This window comes from Schistosoma haematobium, chromosome 2 (assembly GCF_000699445.3).
Source record: "Schistosoma haematobium chromosome 2, whole genome shotgun sequence".
Lineage (NCBI taxonomy): Eukaryota > Metazoa > Platyhelminthes > Trematoda > Strigeidida > Schistosomatidae > Schistosoma > Schistosoma haematobium.
This window is the reverse complement of record NC_067197.1, coordinates 16,298,232-16,323,955: the sequence shown is the minus strand read 5'-3', so window position 1 is coordinate 16,323,955 and position 25,724 is coordinate 16,298,232. Positions and strand designations below refer to the sequence as shown.

The window sequence follows — 25,724 nt, the reverse complement described above, 5'->3', positions numbered from 1 at the left end:
AAAACATTTGTATCGTATCATATTTGGTTATTATCAAACCTAACTTTTGTCTGACTCAATTTTTAATATACTGATTCTTAACATCCTTCCAAAAAGCATCGATTTATAGAATGTTTCTTAGGTCTAATATTTAATGGTATTATAAATTGATGTAATTTCTTGGTCTGGTGATCCTGTTCTACACTAGCAAACAAAATGTTGGAGTATCTGTAACAAATGAACTAACTATTCTAGTTAAGAAAGGTTAGTAATAATCAATAAATCTATGTTGAATTGTACAGGAAATCTCTACTATGGTAAGGTGTATTAAAATGTGTTATGTCCTAGCGAAGATTAAATTACGCGTAACTTCTGAGACAGATTAATGGACTAATTGGTGACAGCAACTCCAAATTTTGTTGTGACTTTAAGTCCGGCTAGTTATCATGTAATTTATTCGCCAATCAAAATACGACTTATTCGCTCGTGTATTGTACGTCCGACCGGTCTGATCAGTCTAGTGTCCTATTGGTCCTCTACTCGCCTAGCCCGTCCAGTTGAGTCCAGAACACCAATAACAGCTTCTACTATGTCAATCATCTATTTCAAACATACTTGGTTTATATATCAGCCAAACAGACCGCATCGCACCATAAAATATGCAATAACATTTATACACAATAGAGCCAAAACGTGGGAAACAGTAATTAATAAACTAAGTATAATTTGAGAACAGTAAATCGTATAATAATAATAATCTACAGGTCAAAATGTAACTTATAATAAGAGGAGTATAAATATACATAATCTAGTTACTGAACAGTTATACAATAGGATTATATCTATAATATTAGTCCATTAATAGGTCTTAGAAATTACTCGTAATTTAATCTTTACTAGGATATAACAAAATGTTTTATTTTCTAAACTTTAAAAGTAAGGTTTACAACGTCTGTAAAATTTTTAAATCGAAATTACTATAGGCAACTAGAGATCAGTTTAAGTGGGAAAAAAGGTTGGAGAATAGTATTGTGACCCTACTAAATACAAGTCAAATAAAAGTATCCAGTGAGTGATATATTTGTTATCGATGATATTTTTCATCATTGCTCTTACATGGCTAATTAGTTGCAACTGGGGTTTTTGAAGATTTGGTTTCCACTCGGTGTTAAAAATAATAGGATTTTATTCAACATATTGCCTTTGCATGTCAACGTGATGATCATTGTTTCTTATTTATGTACTTACATGAGATTGAGTTATATACCATTCAATTTAGGTATAAATTATATCATATAAAATGGAACAAATAATTTCTTTTCTTAAACCTGCAATTTAGATAAAGGATACTAAGTGCTCATTAGTAAAAGTGGGACAAGGTAAACGATTGTCCATCCAATCATTCGAGGTCCAAGACGTGTTGGAACTAGAAGGATAACTGACACCGGTAGAAGTACTAGAATGAATAAAAACATAATCAAGAAGAATGACTTCATTGGGTGACAAAGGTATCCGCTAAAAACATTTATTAAGAGTGGAATTAATACTGCATTTTAAACACCAAATACTCGCCTAAAAATTATAAAAACAACGTAACTTGCATTTGACACAGTTCACACCGTGAAAAATACACTTTAAACGTGAATCCTGAAACATTTTTGTACCTACTCTACTCACACAAACTTCAAGTTGATACTTTGGGGGAAAATGAATAAGCGTTGATTTAGATTATTGGGAGAGGAGTAAGTGAAGTTGTTTTACGATCCAACTACAAGAAATTTATACCAAACGTTTTAAATGTGTAAATTCACATCAGATATAATCATATATTCGCTTTTTGTCAACGTTATAGTATTGAATTCGACTATAAGTTTAAGGTCTTATTACATCGTTTTGAGATATATTTAGTGAATGTGGGGAAATGTTGAGTAATTAATAAACTATCACTAGTGTTTTTACGTAAGCTTAAAGTGGGAGCGAGGAGCCTAAAAGTGAAGACATAGAATCAATCCATAAAAAATCGTATATGCAATCAGCTGGAGGCTTTTGCAATAAATGCTAGACACTTGCAATTGAAGATCTTAAATAGTATTGTGAAAAATACATTTCATTACTACACTTTCATATGCTGTCATCTATTTGTTAGACTTTTCCCTTTAAAAGTATTTTCAATGAAATCGATTTCCGTTTAATCGATACGTTTTCAATGAAATATTGTTCTACACTTCGTTATGATCTTGTTTCATATTGTTTAATAAAAAAGAGTATCCATTTGCATTTGTGTATAAAATACACAAAAAATGTGCAATAAAACAGTCAATTCGAGTAAATAAAAACTTACTAATCACAGACCAACTAAATATATGGATAATAATCTTCAATATCCCAGTACGTATCACTGAGAAACTCATTGCATAAACAGCAAAACTTGAAAGACAAATTACAAAACCCTATATACATATTGAAAGAAAGAAAATGAAACAATTATTATTATATATATATATAATTAGACAAAATTAACCAATATATTTAAATAATCTAAAGATGACTACTTACCATTGAATCCCAGTAATAAAAAGAAAGAAAGCAAATTTCACCATTCAGTGATATTTTATGATATACTAATAGTGTAAAATTTTTAGTCAGTTGGTCGGAACAGCTTGTCTTTTTGCATTATGAAATGATAACAATAAAAAATTTAACAAACACAATCCAATTTTTGTTATATCCATTTGAAATTTATCTTTAGGTAATACTTAACATGTTTACATCAAGTTGGTCACGGAGTTAGGTATAAATATATAGAAAAGGTATTAAATAGTCGCCCTAATATTGAAAGGTATGCAACTTCGAACTTTGCAGAGAAGAAACAGTGAAACGTCAGCCCATTATGATCCGTGTTTGAGTTTCGAATAGTGATAAAAATGTCTTAACAAGTATATGTGTGATCAGATTGTTCGAAATATATTGCGCAAATATATCACATAATTCTGATGACCCTGGTCTTCTCGTTGCATTATCGAAATTCACCAAAGGGATATTATTATTTTTCCCTTGAAAAAGCTTGGACCAGATTGCCAGGCGAAACGCTGGATTTACTTAAAATTCATTCGCTGAGATTTTACAAATATATTCTTCTTTTTAATATCTCAAATTAACTCGGCGCCCAAATATTGTGAAACTATTCGTTCAAATTTAGACGAAAGTTCTTATTTATTAAAGGGAATAATTGTTTTAAATTTTGGTTTCAAGCAATTCCTTGCTATTATATAATATCCTTCTGATTGTCTTAGTATACTTTTACTCAAACACTTGACTTTGATGAGTTCCATATTGCTTGTTCTTGTTTGATTGTTGCTGGTTGAATTGGTTGAGTCGATTTATCGTTTGACAATCGATATATATATATAACACTAATTACATGGTGAGGCGTCATGTGTACTGCATTGCTAGACGATAAATCTTAGGAACATAGGAAACAGATAATCAAAATTGACTCGTTTTATGAACAATACACTAGTAATGGGAAAATATGCAAACAATAGGGATAAAATATCCGGTCTGTTATGCTTGAAGACATTTATGAAATGAGTTCTGAGGATCTAACATCCCCAACACATTCACAGTATTAGAAACCTAGTTTCTAAGTGAAAGATAGAAATCTAATTGTTTGCACTTATCAAGTGCCAGTTGTATAACTAAATGTACTTTTAAACGCAATTCAAAATGATCTGAAGAGTGGGACAACAATTTATGGACGACCTTTGAGCGACGTTGAGAATATCCATCTAATAACTATGACAAAATAAGGGTTATAAACCAGTGCGAGAAATCAGAATTATGATTTACAGTTGATGGTTAGGGTTAGGAATTAGATTTAGGGTTTTCATCACAAACTGACATCAGCTAAAATGCCAAAACGCCATTTATCTAAATGTATGAATGAATTCTGCGCCAAAATCCAAGACCTGTTATCTTATATCTGATTAGTTCGTCCATAAATTATAGTCTCGTCATCTGAAGTAGATAAGATAAATGATTGACTGATTAATGTTCATCAGACTTGGTGAAATAATTTTTGTTGGTGAACTGATGATCTAAATGTTAAGAATGATAACTGAAATTTAAAATGGAATACCACTACCTAAAACACTGGTTCAATAATTTCTTTAAATTTTTCTGTGCACGCCTTCATTTATCTACACACATGTTCGTTTCCTTTGTTATACGGTGAATATTTAATTTCGTGCCCAGTTGTACCAATATTTATGTGAATCAAATAAATAAAAAAATTACCACTAGTTTAACACTAACATTTGTACAGGATAGTGTAAGCACTTTTGGCTGTTCACAATATTCTGTCTAAGACATAGCAAATTGGCAAACAAAGGTTACACTTACGAACAGATAACCAAGCCATATAAAAAGATGATTTTGAGAACTTGATACAAACCGAAAGGATATAGTTGACATTGGTGTAAGAATAAGACCAGTTATAAATCTAAAAAATGGGAATATATTTTATATAAGATAAAACAGTTACAACTATACCTCTCATATAGTGGGCACTGATATTTAAAAAAATGATAAAAAACCAAACTGTCAAAATGGTAGATTACACTACTTTACTTTAAATTTCAAATGAGATTTTGCTAACAGAACTACTGTGTTCTCCACGTTTACGCATGTTATCAACAACTATTCACAGTTTTGTTCCTCCCTCACTGAGCCATTAATACACTCATTTGATACGAAAGCGTTGATTCCTTTACTTTGGGTTACTCTCCAACGATTGACAATGCAAAACCCAGGTTTCCAGCTTAATAACGTTTACAGTCAACGAATCAACAATGAACGTTTTGAACAATTAACATACCCAAAACAACATGACAATCAGTTTCCCTAAACCAGTGAGTGACAAAAATAAGCCTAAATAACATTAATTGGCATTTGTTAATGTGCTATTTTACATATCGCTATTATCATTATCAATAATACAAATAAATAAAAGCTATCAAGTCGAATTCAATTAATGATACATACAAGTATGAGATTACTAGTAAAGGCTGGGTTGCGGTTTTTTTGTTGAATTTAGAGATCCGTATTACAAGCTAAAATTTAGTTACCTGAGCATTGAAAACCAAGCACGGATGGGCATCTAGTTCGTATTTATGACTTCACTGCATGTTGTATTCACGACCCCATCAAGGACAGAACTTAAGACATGTAGGCCTACTGATGAATTTGTAACTTCAATACTGTTGACGTGGCATCTGACGTTTTATATCGTTAACTTCAGTCACTTCGTTATACTGTGCAATCATCATTAGCTATCATCTGTTATGCCTCTATCATGCTTGACATGGTTGAACTGCACTGGTTTCAATTCAAAATTGGAAATTTTGCAATGAGTTGATCATTTACAAAATTCCCACTTTTCATTCATATTAAATAGTACATCAACTATACGTTAGACAGTAGTTCATTACACAAGCAAATTAAGCTCCATTCTATTACAATACAACTAAAGATGTGACCAGTGAGGTTCCTCCATGTCTGGCGCGATATGTGTCACCAAGATCTATTAAAAATAGTCATGAAATAGCGTGAATTGAGACTTTGGGTACTAATTAAGTAGTTTGAAGATATTGCGTTCAGTCCTTGATAGAGTTGTGAATAAGCACTGCAAAAAGTACCATACTGCGACAAAATGGCTATCCAGAGTGATAAAATGTATGCAATCACTGAGTGAGTGATTCTCAACCTCTGTAAATTTCAAAACTTGTCAGAAGTTTAACAAAGAATAAAAAGTAGCTATTTGATACTTTCTGTTTTCTAGTAGATATAGACTTATGTTTTAAACAATTTTAGACTGATAAGTTAGGTTGTGTTGTGAGCAATTTATTTACCTACAAAGGTGACAGTCTGATAAACAGAGTTCAAAAACTCGTCACAGAACCGATAGATAAGGAAAATAGGTTGAGCTTATTAATGTCCAATCTGATGATAAATCATTTTTCCAGGAACATTTTAGAAAAAATCATTAAGAAGGGAAGTGGAAATTATAAAAGAAAAAAGAAATCAAAAGAATGGATTCACCTGATGGCGATCCAATAACACAAAGAAACTTCGAGAGGAATCAGAAGGAACCTAAACCATAACAATGAAAGAGTATTATCCAGAACGAACAGTGCCATATATATGGGTGTAATATTACTGCAGATGAATATGACAGTGAAAGAACATACTTTGTTCAAAGCATATTCCTAAATCCTCAGGGGACCTCAAAAAAGTTTTAAAACAAGTCAACCATGCCATTACATTCAATAGAATCTAGACATGAAATTGACATCAATGGAGCAATAATCCTTCTGACAGGTTTCGGTTCATACAAATAAAGAATGACAGCTGAAGTTCGACATACAAGAGAAAACTCAAAAAATATACACAGAAGAGATATAGTACACTTAGCTGTATCATGCCAACTAATAAATTACTAGGTGAATCTGGATTTCATTTTACTACTTCTAATTCGTCTAATGTTTTGTGAAAAATACCGGATTGTCCTCGTCAATAGCACATACACAAGATTTGAATCTACACAAATTTATCTCACTAAAGTAAGTTTACGTTTACCATTCAGGTGGAAAAAGAGTCGAAATGTTTCAAATGAGATATTGTACAGGTAACTTATCAATTAAACGCGATAAATGTATCCACCGAAGAACATCCCATATAATGGATATTCGACATAATATATTATGCCAGTGTTATGTCCCGATAAGCATAATGAATGGTAACTTTTTGGATCAATTTATGGACCAGTGCTATGCATATATTTTTATCGTATAATTGTTAAATAACTAAACTATTCACATTCGTATTTTTCTTATCATAAGCTTTATTTTGACCTATGAACTATTATTATACGATTTACCATACTTGAATTATGCCCTGTCTATTGATTACTACCTCCCACATTTGGCCAAATCTTGTACAAGTGTTTTTTCCTATTTTATTGGTACGATGTGGTCTGTTTGATTGGTATATAAACCCCGTATGCTTGAAGTGAATGATTCATATCACAGTGGCTGAGACTTGTGTTCTGGACTTAACTGGCTGGGCTAGGCAGGAAGCAGGACCAATAAGGACTCTAGACTGCTCGCACGGGTTTTACGCGTCATTGGTCCGATTGATAATTCACTGCTCCCTAATTGGCGGCATCGTTACGTTATACATTAACGGGGGGCACAGGTCATAAGTTGTAACAACCATTTCGGGAATTAGGTAGATAGTGCATGGATTATGGGAAGAATATCTCCCAAAACAATGTCTCTGAAGAGGACTAAGAACCCACCAATCAGCTCTGAGGTTTGTCTGACCAGAAATTCAGATGCTATTGACATAGGGACATTTAATTTTGCCATCTTGTACAGAGAGACATCCACTTTGTTTAACTTGTAGATACCATTAGTACCTGGGGCACTCGAAAGTCTGGGGAGGGGCATATTTTCGACCTGCTATTGAAAAAGTAGCACTCTAGACAACTGCTCTCTTCAAAATGCGTCCCAGTTCCACCTTCATGATTGATGTTATATGCAGCCAACGCCTCGAAATCACCTACTAAGTAAGGATTATGATCACGATTAGACTGGCCTAGAAGTTTTGATCGTTCGAATAAACTTCGTCGTATATAAAAAAACGTGGGCGGTTGCTTTCCAACTGTTTCACATACAGAATCAATGACAACAAAAGCTACAGCTCCAAATATTAATAAAGGGCGAATCATATTCTTCTGATTCAGTGTCAAGCGATGAAACCGAGTACCTTTCTCATAAGTGAGACTCAACAAATGGTGTTTATGGCCTATTGGCCAACTAGATACTGTGTAAAAGCTTTCTATCGGCCGAACAAATAAATAGGGTTCATAAACATTATCACCAGGTATTCTATGTCACTGGATAAGGAAATTACTGGGGAATAAACATTCGTATCGCTTGAGAAGTTCTCGGTCGCTGGGGTTGACCCTTCATTTTGTGTAAATTTTATAGAAAAATAATTTGGATTATGAAATGGGAGAAAATCACATTCCTTTAAGCTTTGAGCTATTCCAGTTCTGCTTCTATTGGAAATCCTACACATCAACAAATATCTATTTCAAAACCATACCAGCCTCACCATCCGAGACAAACATGGCGCGCAGCAACGCTGACAACCCAAATTCACTACTTTTATGGGTGAGATAACAGGCATTTAATTGGTCGGTTAAAACAACGCATTTGATTGATGGAACAAGGGTATAGGTGAATTTTAAGGAGAGGATATTGAAATAAATTTCATACCCTTAAAAGATTATTTCCGTTTGGAATATGATATTCTCACAACGAGTTCCACATTCAGAATCGTTAACGTAGTTGGACGGTTTGTTTGATACACAGTTAGTTATTGTACCATGTATTTATATACGATAAATTTGATGTTTGATAATTTCCCTCGAAAAAGCTTGGGCCAGACTGCCGAGAAGGACTTCAGATTTATTTCAATTACAATCGATGAGACTTTCACAAACATAACTTTATTTTTTAGTGACTGAACTCCAACCTAATAACTGAGTGTTATGAAGTTCACTATGTAAGATTTGCAGGTCATAGGTCCTGTTTTCAGTCATGACTTTCCGCAGCTGAGTCCTAAACTAGGCCGAAACAGCTGTCTAGTACTCTCTTTCTTTTTAAGGCTACGCAGTTAACATCATTTCATAATGCAAATTACCTAGAAATTTCTAATCATTGTTATTATGATTTTCACTAACATTAGGTATATGTATACTTACACAATTGTTGGACACATATTTGATCCAATGGCAGGTAATAGAGGAAATATACCCAAACCACAACACGAAATGTGCCACAAAGAAAGAATTGACTGTGTTAGAGAAAAATAAAAATCCAAACGTGTAATAATAATAATAATCAATATAAAATGTGAGCAGATAAAAAACTATTGACTTTTTCCAAAAGAAAACTGCATTAATCACTTGTTTGCATTGTTTACTTGTTAAATTTTATTGGCAGAAATATATACTCTAGTTCAATATTCTTTCTGTGAACTAAAACAACCATAGATAATATGATAAAACATCATAGTACTACTTTCAAAAGCATTCTAGTGAATCTGGTTACTGAAGAAGAATTGGAAAACAATGTGATTTTTAGTACTGACAAAGCATGTCATACGTTCGTAAGCAATGACTGGACTTAGTAAAATCTCTAAGACATCGAACGAAACCAGATCATAAACAAAATGGTATGAGTCTGAAATCGTAGAATTATCAAACTTTTACTAGACTCGTCTTGAACAATCTACTTACTAATTACGATGATGACTTGCGAAATAATAACCCTTTTGAATTGACATATCACTACTATCAAGTTGATTCGAATTGACCGACATTAATGTATGAATAATTATAAGTCAGTGGATTAATAATGCCTACTATTGTTTACCTTTTCATGTGGTCTAAACGACTCATCTATGTAAGGCCATAAAGCAAACAATAAACATGCCAAAGATAGTAGATAACGGTGAAAAAATCCCCAGATCTGTTTTGAAGTAGGAAAAAGAGACAAAAACATAAGAAGATAATCATCAAATATTTAATATCATGTAGACTGCCAAGATTTGGAGAAAAAACGTAAGTAACTAGGAGGAAAAAGAATTGTTCCGATGTCAACCATTAGATACTAACAAGATTATTAACGTTTTAATGTTTTATTCTACTGAACAATATTAGGAAAAAAGGAACTATATCTCTGTAGATATTCAGTAATGTAAATTAATTAATCACTGAGGCAATGAAAAGTACCTCATGAATCCCACAAACGAACTTATCTCGTAGAATGAGGGACAAGTGCAGAAAGCTAGTGGTGTGGAGAATCAGAATCATTTATACGCTCCTGAACCTCGAACAAACAAAAAGGTCCGAAGTCCAATGAGGACATCATTTCAAATTTACACTATTTATACTTAAATTTAAACATCTATGTTTTAGTAAAAATAAAATGCCAAAATCAATAACTAACTATGGGTTCGGTCTAATCAGTTGTAATTTTCCGAAAACAATGTTCAGTTAGTCTATTACCATGGATATCAGTTCAATTTTCGCAAGAAGCAATACGTACAAAGAGAGAAGAAAACAAGAGACTAGTATTATGTAGTTTGTTTATTTTGTTATTAAGTGGTGTAACTTTCGATAGTCGTAACTTTAGATTCCACGGAACTAAGGCCGTATCAAACTTAGAAATGATAGAGAAATAGAATAAGCTTTTGCCACATTTTTTAACGATGTTGAAGAAAAGACAAAGAATTATCATAAAATATATATAGATTGAATGATCAGTATTAGAACAGGTTTGTAACTCTTCCTTTCTTGATATTGCATATGATAAAATCACTGTTGGTATTATGTGCATCCTGAGTGTGTGCCTCGATCTCACGTCTTAACATGAAACACGTATCCTCAATTACATTGCTAGTCACAATCAAGATTGAAATCAACTAGATAATAGGTAGTAAAGAGCTTAATGCGTAAGCGCCAAATTTTAATCTGATTAACTTATACTATGCTAACATTATACTAAAGTACTAAGTGTGAACTGAGAACATATAATGTGTACCTTCATAACGCTAGTCGATAATGGTCTACCAATTTACTGAATGATTTGTAGTAGTGTTGGTGGTTGTACATACTACTCTTCATTAAATTTACCTTCAACAATCATAAAATATGTCACCGATGCTCACATCATGAATATATGTTAGGTAGATATAGTATCTTGTCCTAACAAATCAAATAAAACTGGCTACTCAGTGACTATTTAAAATACGAATTACATATTCCATAATAAACAAAAAAATTTCAGCTAAAACATTTCAAATACTTAATATCTTGTAGAAAAATTCATATACAAACAAGGTGTAAAACTCACAAGCATTTCAAGTAAACAAATAGAAGCAAATGTAATTGAACAAACAGTATAAAGAGATGAAACTCCATAGTCTGTCGCGAACAATCCATTCCATAAATAATTAATCATGGTTAATAGTTGTTTTCGTCGAGTTCTTGAATAGTTTAATGATAACACTAGAATGAGTGGAACCAGTTGATATACAGTAGGTCCCAATGACCAAGAATTAGCTAAAAATGATGGAGAATTTTTAAAATAGTGATTATAAAATAAACAGTAAATTGTGTGATTGGAATATAGTTATGATATGACTCAAGGGATTAGATTAAATAACAAGATTCAACAACGATATACGATTTTTACTCCTGCATATTATGTCATCTTGAGCCACATGAATATTAGAATACAATCCTTTTTTTAAGTGCAAAAATCATTATTCAATGAAAGTATAAATCATTTTTATTAACATAAAACTAACTATATTGGGAAAGTGATTGAATAATTTGGAATGATGAATCTAACAATAAGATAAACCATTATTCAAAGAACATGGCAACATCAAACAAGTTTTAAAGCAGAGAGATTTCTATCTCATCAACTATTAACCAAAATTACTAATGTCTGATTTAAACGCTTTCTATGAGCTCAAAGTTTGATACACTTTTTATTCAATAATATTGAAACACACTTAACAATAGGTTTAATAAAATATCAAATTTATCCTATCTGATTGTTCCACTTAGACTACAGCATTTACTAAAATTATTATTTTGATTCTACACCAATTACATATGGTAATGATTTTAGGAGTTATTAAGTTGAAGAACAACAAAATACAAGTGTATAATACAACTAACCAAAAGTTAAAACTAATAGGCCGAATCCAATCACAATACAATTAATCAACGTCCAATAGAAACTATTTAAATAACTTGGATAGTTTCTACACTCTACATGATCACTTCGATTAAATAAACGACAAAGTATCACTAGACTCCATAAGCAGAATGTTGATGATACACAAAATCTACATTAAAAAAGGAAACACAAATAATTTCGAAATGAACTAAAATGAATTACAAGCTAGTACAGTTTAAACACTGAATTTTTTAACAAATCAAATTAGTTAATTAAATAATTGACGGAACTCAGTAATCAAGACCAGATACATGTACTTTGTTTTAAGATGAAGATATTTGTGTGAATGATTACTGATACTATTTAACCGATCAAACTGAAGTAGACAGATACAGATTTAATACTGTGACTCAACCAAGAACTTCAACTAAGTATCAGTCTAGTCATGGTGAATTTGAAAAATCGAGGCTACTAATATAACGGATAGTTTAAGATATTTTCTCGCTCTTAGGGATACTTCGATAATATGTTAATATGACTAGCCACGTTATATCAGATCCAGGATTCATGATACAAAGTAGAGAATCAGAGTATAGTTTACATAATATTTTTTTAAACACAATTACAAACAGTCAATCTCGGTGAGTTTGGAGTAGAAATCAATGACAGTAAGGGGAATCAAATATTTAATAGTCAGTAGGCTAAGTGACTGTTTTCCCAAACTCAGTGATCAATCATACTTCACTTTCACCACCATTTATCAGCTACGTAATATCGTACAAATTGTACAGTGACGTTTTAGTTTAGGGCTACATACCAGGGTTATGGATGGTCAGTTACATTCTATCTATAGGCGCAATGTTGGCTGGAGTAGGAATAGTTTAGACGAAAGTTAGAGGACCCGAATCGTGACATTATCAGTTTATAAACGCAATGACTATTGGAATGAGTCATACCGATAGGTGCAGGGTGTATTTATTTGGGGTGGTAACCACACTGAGTGGTTGGATACGTCAAGAAATACTGCTTGGAAACCCCAACAGTAGGTGCTACCTTGACGTAGTGGTCGCGATGACATAGCCAAGCTGTATTGGCTGGAACACATGTTTTTTAGGTCCTACCATGCCAGGGAGGTCGGTCGGAGTAAGTAAGGTGTTTCCCGTAGATAACTAGCACAACAGTGATGCTGCGTTCCCACAAAGGAAGGGTGGGGTTAGAAAAGGTCGACCCTAAAAATGTACACTTCGCCTTATCCCACAGAATTCCACCTCTGGTGGTAAGGCTTTTTAAAGTGTGGAGCCAACTCGTCAAAAACTTCAAATAAAAAGGTCGTGCACGACCGATCTCAAACAGTTGTCCCTTGGGTTCTACGGTCACACTTCCAAGTCACTAAGACCACCACTAATTCAGCTTCATTTTCAGGCCCCTCAAGAAGAAATATCGTTCCATGGTGTGGGCAACCAGGAAGTGACAACCACCCTCATACCTCTACCAGCACCCGAGATCATCTTGCTGACGATTGCATCACTGCCTCACCTCTTAACAATTCTTCCAACCTCAGGACCAACTTTTCTCATTTATCTTTAACAACACGCGCCACAAATGCTAATGATTTGAGTTCATGAAGTGCTACTCCTAGTCTCCTGAATTCACGTTCCACACTACATGTTGAAGCTTTTAATGTTCAAACCTTGTATTAGATAGGACAACAAGCTTCTTTAACTAGGAATCTAGAATCTCGCACCATCGACGTGTGTTGCAGCGCTGAAACGTACTTACAGGATCCAAGTAAGGTCATTGATTTGACCTCACTTTATCAATAAAAACAACCGGCACGATTTACCCTCCTAGTTTTCAAGAAACCCCACTGCCATTTTGCGAGGCCTCGCAGGTGAAGATATAGCATTAAGTTCTAAAACAGAACAGGATCTCCTAGACCGGATTCCAATAGATATTCGCTTGTGCGTTGTCCAATTAAACGGGCAGCAAAAACTCGAAAAGATAGGGATACACATCGTTGCTTTTTTGTTGTCTCTGCCTACGCTTCCATTGGTTGCACAGCTCGGATGAAGTTAAAGATAAATTTTATAGGAAGCTATCCAGCTCCCTTCAAAAAGCTAAACGCCCTGATGTAGTAATAGTAGCAAGTGATTTCAGTGCTCAATTAGATAAACTAAACCGAACCGAAAGACAGTTAGGCGGACCTTAAGGTGTTGCGGCTCAGCGAACAGATAATGCCAACCGTCTGTTGTAACTGTGCCCAGATAACCGTCTATCTCTGGCAAATAAGAATTTCAAAAACGTAAGGAGAAACATCGTCTCACGTGGTGACCTTCGCAATCGACTCATCAATGGACTCCAGTAGGTCACATTGCCGTTAGCTATCGTTGGAAGCGCTTGATAGAAGGCTGTCATTCATTCTGGAGCATATGCTTAGACTCAGATCATGTTCGAGTTCGAGCACGTATTTGTCTGCTTCTTACCGGACGTAGAAACGCCACAGCAAGAAAACCCATTAGAGTCCAACTAAATGATGAAAAAATTAAGAATATATTTCAAGAACAACTAGAGGAGTTAGTCAACCGTGGAAGTGATTTACACTATGAGGTAGCTTGGTATGATATTCAAAAGGCTGTGGAAACAGCAGTGATATCTATTAGTAACTTTAAAAAAAGGTTAGGAAACATCAGTGGATTTCAATGGCGTCTATAGAACTAATAGATTCGCGGAAACTCATCCTGTCTGGGTCTGAACACGATGAATGGCAGCAGCTTAAACTTAGACTGGTCAAAAGCCTACGTAATGAACGCGAGCAGTTGTAGGTAGTGAAGGCAAGAGAGATAGAAAAGGTAGCAGCGATATGTAACAGTAAACAACTGTTCAGACTTATCAAGGAAACAGGTATTTAAAATCCATCTGTTAGTGTAACTATCTATCTATCCATCCAACTATTTCAATTCAGAATATTCAACCGATGGGTAGAAAACTTTAGGGAACAGTCCAACTGGCCTACAGACACATTTATTTACCCACTATCTTCAAGCAACCTGAATGGTAAACTGACGCAAATCCTCTAGCTCTTAATGAAGTTGAAAAAGATATAAGTAGTCAAAAGCGAGAAGCAGGGCCTGATGGAATAGTCCCTAAGATTTTTAAGGATGGTTGTTTAGTCTTAGCAGTCAGATTAACTGAGGTCTTAGCTAAAATCTGGAAAATGAACGTAGTCCCATCTGACTGGTCTCGATCACTGGTTTTTCCAGTTTATGAGAAAGGACAAAAATCCTGTTGTGATAATCATAGAGGAATCAGTTTAACCAATATAGCGTCTAAAATATTAGCTTCGATAATACTTCGACGTCTAACTAGAGTTCATGAAGAGCAAATCCGAGGAAACCAGGCTGGTTTCAGATCTGAAGGTGGATGCATAGACCAAATATTCTCCCTTCAGCAGATTCTGGAACATAGACATACTTTTCGACATCCTACTATATTGTATTCCTTGACTTTAAGGCATCGTTCGAATCTGTTGATCATGAAGTTCTGTGGTAATGTCTGCCATTAAAAAACGTACCAAAGAAGTACACTAACCTTGTATAGGCTCTCTACTCAAACACTACCGGTCGACTCAGAGGTTATGGCGAACTCTCGTCGAAATTGGTTACTTCAAGTGATGTTCTTCAGGGTTGTCCATTTTCCCTACTTTTATTTAACTTTGTCACAGACATGCTTTTAGAGATAACACTTTCATCATCTGACTTTTCAGGTATTGATCTTCTACCAGGAGATTCACTTGTTGACTTAGAATACGCAAATGGCGTAGCTGTGCTTGGTGAAGACACTGACAAAACGTAGTCTTTTGGATACTTTAAGGAACAATGCACACATGTATGGGATGAAATTCTCTCCCTCCAAATGTAAAATGTAATTTCAGGATTGACTTGCGTCATCATCTGGATTAGTGATAAGGAGTGAGGTAGTTGAGTAGATCGACCGCTTCACTTATATTAAGAGTCTCATCACTACTGATGGGCTGGTGTCTGGTGAACTTTCGGCATGGATTTAGAAGGTTCGATTGGCTTTAGCGAACGTGCGCCAATAGTGGCAAAGGTAAGATCTTCGTCTTCCACCCAAAGGGCGAGTTTACCTTGCAGTAGTTCGCTCCGTTTTAATTTAAGGGTGTGAAACCTGACAATTAATAGTAGAGGATATTCGTAGGTTACCGGTATTCGATTATCGGTGTCTCCAAACCATTGCTTATGTATTTTGTGACCACGGAGTAAGCGATGTCTGGGTTAGAAATAGAGTACTAGGTAAAGATGGGAAATCAATTGATGAGGTAGTAAATCTTCATCAACTGAGGTGGTTGTGACATGTGTTACGTATGCCCAACCACCGCCTACATCGACGGTCGATGTTGTGTGGTGTAGGAGCAGGTTGGAAGAAGTTTAGGGGCGGTTAGATCAAGATATCCCAACGATCTATGAAGTCAATGACAATTGGACTGAACCATTTTAGGAGCTACAGACTATCTGGTTAGGATCCGCGTGATTATCGTAATCAATGGTTCGAAACTTCAAATGACATGGCTCAAAATCCTTTGCAATAGCGCAAGTGCATCCATACTTCGTCCCCTCTCAAATCCTGAGATTCTAGATTCCTTGCAACGTTTTTGTCTTTATATCGCTAATTTATATTTGCTTTTCGAGTCGTATCTACGATGCCTAATCTTCCCTATTACCACTGATTCTGTTCCTACCTCTTCTACTGAGATTTAGCCAGACAGCTTGATCTCACTGTGCTAAAGGGGTATGGCAACTTGAATCTATGTAAATAAGTACAGTTTCTACGCTGACTGACTGACGTACTGACTGCTTAGAATCGATTACAGTGGAGCAAATTCACTCACTCTCCATCTTCCGTTAGGTTTTAGGTTTCAATAATATCTCATACATTGTATCCTCTAACTTCATCCCTTCTTCTTGTACCATACTAACCAATGGTTAAACTTTTCCAATATCAACGATATTACTACTATTTAAACACTCGTTACTCCTCTCGTTTATTTGATCTTATAATGTGTTCTAGAATCTCAATTTGTTGATTATAACTTAATAAATGACTCCACGAACATGATACAACATAGGATCGAATACAAGGTTTTCAGGTGAGTAAGAAAATGATCGATTTCCCATAAGCCATATTTCCAACTACTATTTATAAGCGGTATAGTACGACTATCATCCAGCTTCGATCATAAGTGAATATCTCAGTGTCCATTTGGTCGATACTAGAAGTCGTAGCTTCCAATTAGGAGTTCAGGAAACCCGTCGTAAAGATGTTCATCAGTGCAGAATTCACTGATAAAGCATCCTAGAGACCTTTTGTTTATCATTAAAAGGCAAGTTACAAAAATTGTCAATGAAACACATAAAACCAAAACAAAAATATACTTACCCTAAGTATAATCTATCATATTTATGATAATAGTTCAGTCCGTTTAAAGCCAAACTGGTTAAGTGTTTGTACTTTTGAATCTAGAAAAAAAGTTATGCATTATGTTAATACAATGAGAATTTTCTATCAACTTACTGCTTCATGATATTTTCCAGAAGAAATAAGAGATTCACAAACATTTTCCATATTATTAATATCTGACATTTTTAAAGATCTGTGTGTGGAGAAATAAAGAAATCCAAATTAAGGGCAATATGTAATTTGAACAGATGACTTTAGTGTTAGAGATAAGTTATTGTGATTATTAATGTACAACCCACAAAGGCCCTGGTACGACCGAGAGTGGGGAGAGTCCGCTCACCCTCTCGAAATGCTCTCACATGACCACGTGCAGACAGCCACTGCCACGGAAGTCCTACTCACTGCCTTCTCGCACCACGGGTGAATATCTGAACATTCTAGTAACGCCATAGTGTGTAGGTAGCGATCTGATTAGCATTATAGAACACAAAAATCTAATTGTATTTCCATTAGAACCAAATGCCTTGTTAGATTTTAATTTCTGTGTCTTCTAGAAACAATGTCATAAAGAGATTAATTAGTTCTATGATACATCAGACCATAATATAAGTACAGCTGATGAATAATACATAAGGACCTTTACAAAATTCTAGTTACATCAAACTTACATCTTCAAGTTGATGTATGTTGAGAGACAATAAGCATTATTAGGTGGTATTTGGGGGCGATACCAAATGCCCTGGTATGGCCGAGAGTAGGGTCGGCCCACCCTTCCTCTCGAAATCCTCTCACATGGCCACTTGCACACAGCCACTGCCACTGAAGTCCTACTCACTGCCTTCTCGCACCACGGGTGTTGTTGGCGAAAATGAGAGGACGGAAAGCAAATGTCCGGCGCTTTAACAGGATCCCAAACCAAATCAGTGGTGCACGTGGGCTCCAGTATCCTTCGGGAACAAATGGCGTATGAACCAATCGTTGGTCACAGGTTACCATGGGACTGAATCTCCTCACGGTGCTCCACTGCCTTGTGATCAGACCTTCAGGTCGAATGCTCGGGGTGTGGCCCCCTAAGAAAACCACCTGCTTCGGTTTGAGCACCCGTGCAGTATCACAGCCCTCATACAAATCAAATGAGAGTTGTGTAGCGCATATGTATCTGGTGCCCCCTTGTACCAGTATTTATGTGTTCAAATAAATAAATATATAATTATCTTAGTTGAGAAATGTAGGAAGTTAATTCTACTTAACGGGATTCATAATTTCTTTGATTTCTCTTCAGTACAGCAGTGGCTTTGTGATTAACACACTTATTTTTCAACCAGTAGGTCGCAGATTTGAACCGCACTTCACTTAGTCGTGTTTCGGCAACTAGGCAGTATCATTAGCCATGAAAAAAGCACTGTAACAAGAAAGTAGTAGGTGTTTTTTGACCCTAAATCTAGATAGAGACATACAGGAATGATATACGACCTATTATCCGTTTGTAACGAAGTGATAATCATACTAAAGCACCAGTATCCATTTATGAAAAGTGAAAATGATAAGAGTATCAAAAATATAAATGGTGGTTCAATTGCGGAACAAAACACGTAATAATAAGAAGTATAAGACAAAAGATATCATGATTTTCAAGATTCAGAAGAAAAATAAGAAGATGAAGAATGAATCTTTTTTAAGATAATTAAGTCCTTTGGCCATCAATTTTGAAGTCAAGAAAGTGAATTTTGTACATAACAATTGGCTTAGATTTATTTCCTAGTACACTCACTTGATATATGCATTGCTCACTCAGTGGTTTCATTGCACTTAAGCGATGCTTGAAGGATATTTCTGACTAGAAACAATAAACTTTGGATGTTCATCGACTTCAATTGTTGCTACATAACCGTAAAGTCATAAGGACAGAAGCTCTTTACACCATCACAGGTTATATTTCAGAACTATCAACTCTTATGCTAACTACAGTTTAAAAACCTAATATAAAATAAATAACAGCACGACATTAAAAAACAACAAGATTTTCGAAGCTTAGAATTTCAACAAAACATGAGTATAACGGATATTAACATCATTGTAACTGCATAAACATGTACAGAGTTGATGCATAAAATTAGTGTAATCGGTTATGTCACACTTTAAGAATACGGAATAAAGATTTATCTGTTTGTTTTTACCGCTATAGATTTAGAAACTGGAAAGTGATGATTGAAATTTGAGTAGTTAAATCACTAAATTATTGTTATACGAGTCCTACTTCCAATCATCAGCCGTACACACTGATTTCATGTAAAATCGTTGGAAATTATCAAAACCATTCATCTGTGATGAAAAGTAGACCAACCAAGTTAAGCGAATGAATGAAGTGCATTGATAAAACAAAAGTTACCATTTTCGATTTAACAAAACGGAGAAGCTTTTATATAACTGACTAAACAAAACGGCATATAAAAAACAGATACTTACGGGAATTCTCGGAACAAAATACTGAAGTGAGATTTCTTTTTTTCAGAGTACTTAATCTGTGATAATTCATAAAAATATGCAGATATTTCTGTTTCGAATTTAATAAGGCACAAACGTATCAAAATATGAGCTCCAAGGGAGATACAATAAATAAATTAATATAACAAAACCATTATTAGAGAAAGAAGAGGACAAATGATGATAAAAATCTTAATTGGAGATACACTTAAAAAACATACATTCAATTAGCTTATATTACTACAAAATTCGTGTTCATTATATTTACTTGGCAATGGTTTTTACGAGAAGATTAAAAAATTAAAGTAGGTATCTAGTGCTTAAAGTAGAAGAATAAGAAGGTGTCCTGCAGCCAAACTGGTTACCTTGTATGAAATAAAATGTTCTGTAACGTAATTAAAGATTGATAGGTATTCTTTTCATATTACCGTCGACTAAATGCATAAATTAACATGTATCTTCTACATCAGTTACATCGATGGAACACAAGTAAAGGCCTATGTTCGTTTCTATGATCACGTTCCAAGACGCCTTCGACTAAACGGAATAAAAACTTTGAGTGCTGCTTTTTTAAGATATCTCTTTGATACATGGCGGAGTGTTAATACCTTGGAAATCTACTAGTTTAAAGCAACGTAATGGGGAGACTCAAAACTCGTAGAATTCATCTTAGCATAAGAAACTAAATACTATGAGGTTTAGACAAGAAATGTTAACAATTTGTGAAATTCTTAAAAAAAGGTACCTTAAGTTGCCCATATATTTGAAGCCAGTTCGCACGTGTTAGCTTCGCTTTATCATATTCAGGAATCTTCAAAAATTCAACAGGAACTTGACCCTAAGAGCAAAAGATAAAAATCTTAGAAATTAAGCAATATCAATAAAAGGTCATCTGGAAGACACACACAAAAAAGTGTAATAATTAAACCATTTAAAGGAGGAAAATCATAGTTTAGCTTATTACACGTACATGTTTCAGCAAGCTATAAACTAGAACGCACGTAAAATGTCATTAACTCTTTTGATTGACCTACTATAGAATTGACTGGGATTGGGATACCCAAAAGACTAGCCATTAATGGGCATAAATCAGCCTGTTGAATTTCACGTCGAAGACGTCCATAGTTATGTACTGGTAAACCATACATGTCTATTTTATCCTCCGATAAATCATTCACATTGGTCTCTATTTCCACTGGACTAACAATACCAGAACCCCAGATTAACAAGGGTGTTACTGTTTCATGAAAAGAACCGGCCCCATGACTTCCTGTGAAATGAAAATAATCACGAAGAAAAATACCATTTTTTATTTAGTAACATGTCGCTCATATGAAATGTGTGTGAAATATTTGTGTACATCAGTTAGCTAACGCTTCCAAAATACAATTGAAAATTCCACAATGATAAAAAAGATAACCAACGTTATTTAGCGACTCCATGAAGAAATTGTGGAATAATAACACATTGGATGTTTGATAGAAGGTAAGCATGTAAAATCAAGATTACCATTATGTTAGCTAAAAGAAACTGAAAAACTTTCAATCTTAGTTCAAGAGATAGTTGGCAGGTGATCGAACCTGAAAAAATAGACATGGTGATTTAGGTTATGGCACTGACCAGCCAGATTTTATGCACTGTATATTTATTAATCACGGTCTTATTTAAAATGATAGAATACAGAATGAGGATAACGAGATCCACTAAACTTAAACACTAATTATTAAAAAGTCTGATGACTCCTCAAAATATTAAAACTTTGTTGTCCCAAGTTCGTAATTTTTGCCGCCTATAAATTAACTTGAGAAATTAATCATGATTTTCAATAATTAACTAAACATTGTAACAATTACAAGCATTTCATTATATCCGAATCGTTCAGGGTGACAATATATACAAGCAGGTAATGAATTTATATTATTATTATTGAGAAAAATTTCACATTTTTTCAATAAATATCAACAAACCTAAAGTATTTGCTGTCAACCTCCGCAGACTAGTTATTCATGCAAATAGTGATGTTCAAGTAAACTCTTATTTCCATACTTGGTAACTTTGACTTTTAAAGATTTCCAGAGTGTTAGGTAAATAGCAAGAATCACATAAATGAAACCGTAAACTAGCACCTATTGAAGTATCGAGGCATGTTTAAGTCCATTTTGTATCGCTATGCGTTAAAGCAAGCTGATTGAGAGGAGAATGAAACAAACTTTAAAGTGGTCATAAAACAGCATAGTACTGGACGGTGAAAACTTTGATGCATAGTCACAGCCACATTATGAACTGGAAAATTTACGGGTTAGGATAGTAGAAACCAATAAAATCAGTTGCCAGATGCTTAAAACGATATAACACAAACAGTAGCAATTGGGAGGGAACATTTATCTATTACGTCATAAATAGAGAATATTTGGTAATCCTTATATATCTCGCTTCCCGAATTCTCTCCACCTTTTAACCCTTCTAGTCTTTTACTATATATAAAGTCTAGCACATCCTTGTGGCAGTGTTATATACTGTTTTCACCACCTTAAAGATCGAACTACAAAGCGTCTGACTTATATTATTACATTTATTGACTGACCAAAAAAATAAATCATCACTACTAACCCCATTCAGTCATTCCATGATCAGAAGTTAAGATATAAGCAATATGTGAATCGGTTCCACGAGACTTTTCAGTTAACTTGTGATAAACTTGAAAGACTACATTGTCCAAATTACGAAGAACTTCAGTGTATTCATGTGAATTAGGTTTAAAAGAATGACCAACCATATCAGCTGCATCCAAGTGTAAGAATATCATTCGACCTTGACGGTAGTCACTAGATGTTGCATTAAGGTTATCAAAAAAGTCACCCGAATAATCAACAAAATCCTACAAATATATGCAAAATATTTGTAGTTGTTTAAACTGGATATATTTTGCAATAAATGAACGGAAACTTAGTCTTAAACTGTGACTGTTCGACTATGAATACACATTGAAACAGACATAAAAACTGAGAAAACACATAGACAAGAACTAAATACTCGTTTGTACGCTTACGACTGTCTACGATTAAGTGGGAAATAAAGACATGTCAACTAAAAGCGATGTAGTACGCTATGATCAGTCTACCAAGATTAGATCTCATACTATTTCAAGATATCATGAAAATATTCTGTAATACTGCAAAACAGCAATGCGGAGCATAACTACTTTTATCACCATGCACGGGTGTATTTTGGACTTTATATATTTCATGCTTCTAATGAGTCCACTAATTATTTGACCATTAGATCTAATCCAAAATATTCAAGTAAACAAACTTCATAGAAAAACATTTTCGTGTGGACTTTGATCTTTTCTTGTTGATGATAAGAACTTCCTGTTACCATTCCCTTTTTATTACTTTCTAGTAGTATATGGGCAGTTTAAGTTCAGTGCTTGGGTTTTCTCCAGATTTTTCGGTCACGAGGATTTCGTTTATTTTACTTCTCCGTTTGACGCATCCTTTAGCCCTGGTTTCTCTAATAATCTGGAAACATATGAAACTCTTAGGTCAATGTATAACGAAATATTCTACCTAAATCATATGATCAAACAAAACCAAAATGCTTTATTCATTAAATCTCCTTTACATAAAATGACAATACGAATTAAAGTATAAAGTAGTCATTTGATCCCAAAGCTCCTCACCCACCGTAAATAGCTTAAATTCGCAATCAATAATTGGATTAGGCGTGAAAGATTGATATATTTTGGTTAGTGAGGCTAAAACAAACGCTAAAAATAAGACAGTAAACTTAAAATCAATACACAAAAGAACCGTTACACATTGCTTCATATTAATGAATACTTATATGTGGAGAACTTAGCCTGTAGTGTCTAGTGAACTGATACGTGTTCGGATACCCTGTCCTTTCATTCACTGGGAAAAGAATCCAAAAGTAACATACCAGAAACTGATTGACAACCCATCGATCGATTTCAGTCGGATTTGTTTTAGCCAGGTCACTTAATTCATCAGGACAAGGAGTGGCTTTAACATGATTTGTAGAAGGAGGAACAAATGACATGACAACTTCTTTGTAACCCCATATCCAGGCTAGGAAAGAACGGTTTAGTACAGAATCGAATTCCACAGGATTCATTTTCCATCCTGAAGGTTAAAAGCAGTTAAAAATATAAATTGATATTTATAGAGAAAAGTCGGGAACAGGATTATTCTGACAAATTTGATGATTTCCTTTGGTTTCGACAGTATGCTCATCACAACTTAGTTTTCTAATTTGCGTAAATATTGGGAATACTGCGTTTAGAACTAATTCTTAATAAAAACTGTATTTTTAAAATTAAGGTGAACTTCACTCAATAGTTGCATTTACTTTGAATTTAATATTGTGCAAGGAAGCGTATGTTTTAATAAAAATTCAAACGGATTCTGTCGGCTATTTTTTTCTCCCTCGAATATCAATTTGTTTAAGCACCTTGACAATAATTTGCTATTCATGAGAGACTACCACTTGGGCATACCACAATGACGAACAACCGAACTAAAACTAAATGCATCTCCCCTCTACAACAGTGTTCATAACGTATGCAAACCTGAGACGTATGAAAATTGTACGTTGTTTTCTACGGTTGAAATTAGAGTATTGACAAACTAAGGACAAACATTTCACCAATATTGAAGGTTTTTCACTTCTAAATTTTACCAACACCTCATCTCTCCCTTTAGCCCAATCATTCGTAAACGATTAACCCTTAAACATATCAATCAACGTAACAGAAATACTACATCCACAAACTATGCTCTAAAGAACGTACGTTTAAGAATAACTGGAACGACAAACATTTACAAGACTAACCACGATTTGTTGGGCAATTTTAATCCACAATTTACCGCTTAAGTTCCTTAACTAAAACGTTTTATGATTCTCAGATATTTCCAAACACGAATTAAGAAAGTAAAGAAACGTTGAAAAACAACCTTTAGTTATAGAAGCCACATCTTCGTTGAATCCTCCCAACATAGCCACATGTGCAGGTCTCGACTCAGTTGGAACTCTTGTATGCGAAACACCCCACAAACCACGGTGTAGGAGGATATCTCTGTATAGACAAAATATCAAAAAAGGAATTTCGTAACTCAGGTGAATATCTGAACATTCTAGTAACGCCATAGTGTGTAGGTAGCGATCTGATTAGCATTATAGAACACAAAAATCTAATTGTATTTCCATTAGAACCAAATGCCTTGTTAGATTTTAATTTCTGTGTCTTCTAGAAACAATGTCATAAAGAGATTAATTAGTTCTATGATACATCAGACCATAATATAAGTACAGCTGATGAATAATACATAAGGACCTTTACAAAATTCTAGTTACATCAAACTTACATCTTCAAGTTGATGTATGTTGAGAGACAATAAGCATTATTAGGTGGTATTTGGGGGCGATACCAAATGCCCTGGTATGGCCGAGAGTAGGGTCGGCCCACCCTTCCTCTCGAAATCCTCTCACATGGCCACTTGCACACAGCCACTGCCACTGAAGTCCTACTCACTGCCTTCTCGCACCACGGGTGTTGTTGGCGAAAATGAGAGGACGGAAAGCAAATGTCCGGCGCTTTAACAGGATCCCAAACCAAATCAGTGGTGCACGTGGGCTCCAGTATCCTTCGGGAACAAATGGCGTATGAACCAATCGTTGGTCACAGGTTACCATGGGACTGAATCTCCTCACGGTGCTCCACTGCCTTGTGATCAGACCTTCAGGTCGAATGCTCGGGGTGTGGCCCCCTAAGAAAACCAACTGCTTTGGTTTGAGCACCCGTGCAGTATCACAGCCCATACACAAATATAATGAAAATGATGGTATTTACTGAAAACTCTATTCTCGCTTCGATTTACAGTTAAAAAATTCACATTATTATTATTATTATTATTATTATTTATTACGTCATTTATTTACTCT

At 34.6% G+C, this 25,724-nt stretch overlaps 1 protein-coding gene across 2 annotated transcripts in view; it reads right to left on the bottom strand.

Moving 5' to 3' along the window:
- MS3_00006326 (uncharacterized protein) overlaps window positions 1-25,724 on the bottom strand; it is a 35,348-nt gene that overhangs the window by 5,751 nt on the left and 3,873 nt on the right. The window contains exons 2-16 of one of the 2 annotated variants that reach the window (XM_035732307.2): window positions 24,737-24,858; window positions 23,703-23,905; window positions 22,371-22,638; window positions 20,795-21,030; window positions 20,506-20,598; window positions 19,743-19,798; window positions 17,391-17,469; window positions 17,256-17,335; window positions 11,801-11,970; window positions 10,965-11,173; window positions 9,483-9,578; window positions 8,810-8,901; window positions 4,381-4,480; window positions 2,321-2,429; window positions 1,330-1,435 (exon numbers count right to left, since the gene is read on the bottom strand). In XM_035732307.2, the coding sequence (XP_035587615.2) occupies window positions 1,330-1,435; window positions 2,321-2,429; window positions 4,381-4,480; window positions 8,810-8,901; window positions 9,483-9,578; window positions 10,965-11,173; window positions 11,801-11,970; window positions 17,256-17,335; window positions 17,391-17,469; window positions 19,743-19,798; window positions 20,506-20,598; window positions 20,795-21,030; window positions 22,371-22,638; window positions 23,703-23,897 (1,889 nt within the window). In that variant the 5' untranslated portion in view covers window positions 23,898-23,905; window positions 24,737-24,858. Of the gene's footprint in view, window positions 1-1,329; window positions 1,436-2,320; window positions 2,430-4,380; window positions 4,481-8,809; window positions 8,902-9,482; window positions 9,579-10,964; window positions 11,174-11,800; window positions 11,971-17,255; window positions 17,336-17,390; window positions 17,470-19,742; window positions 19,799-20,505; window positions 20,599-20,794; window positions 21,031-22,370; window positions 23,906-24,736; window positions 24,859-25,724 lie in introns of both variants that reach the window. The other variant, XM_051214455.1, reaches the window with a different exon arrangement.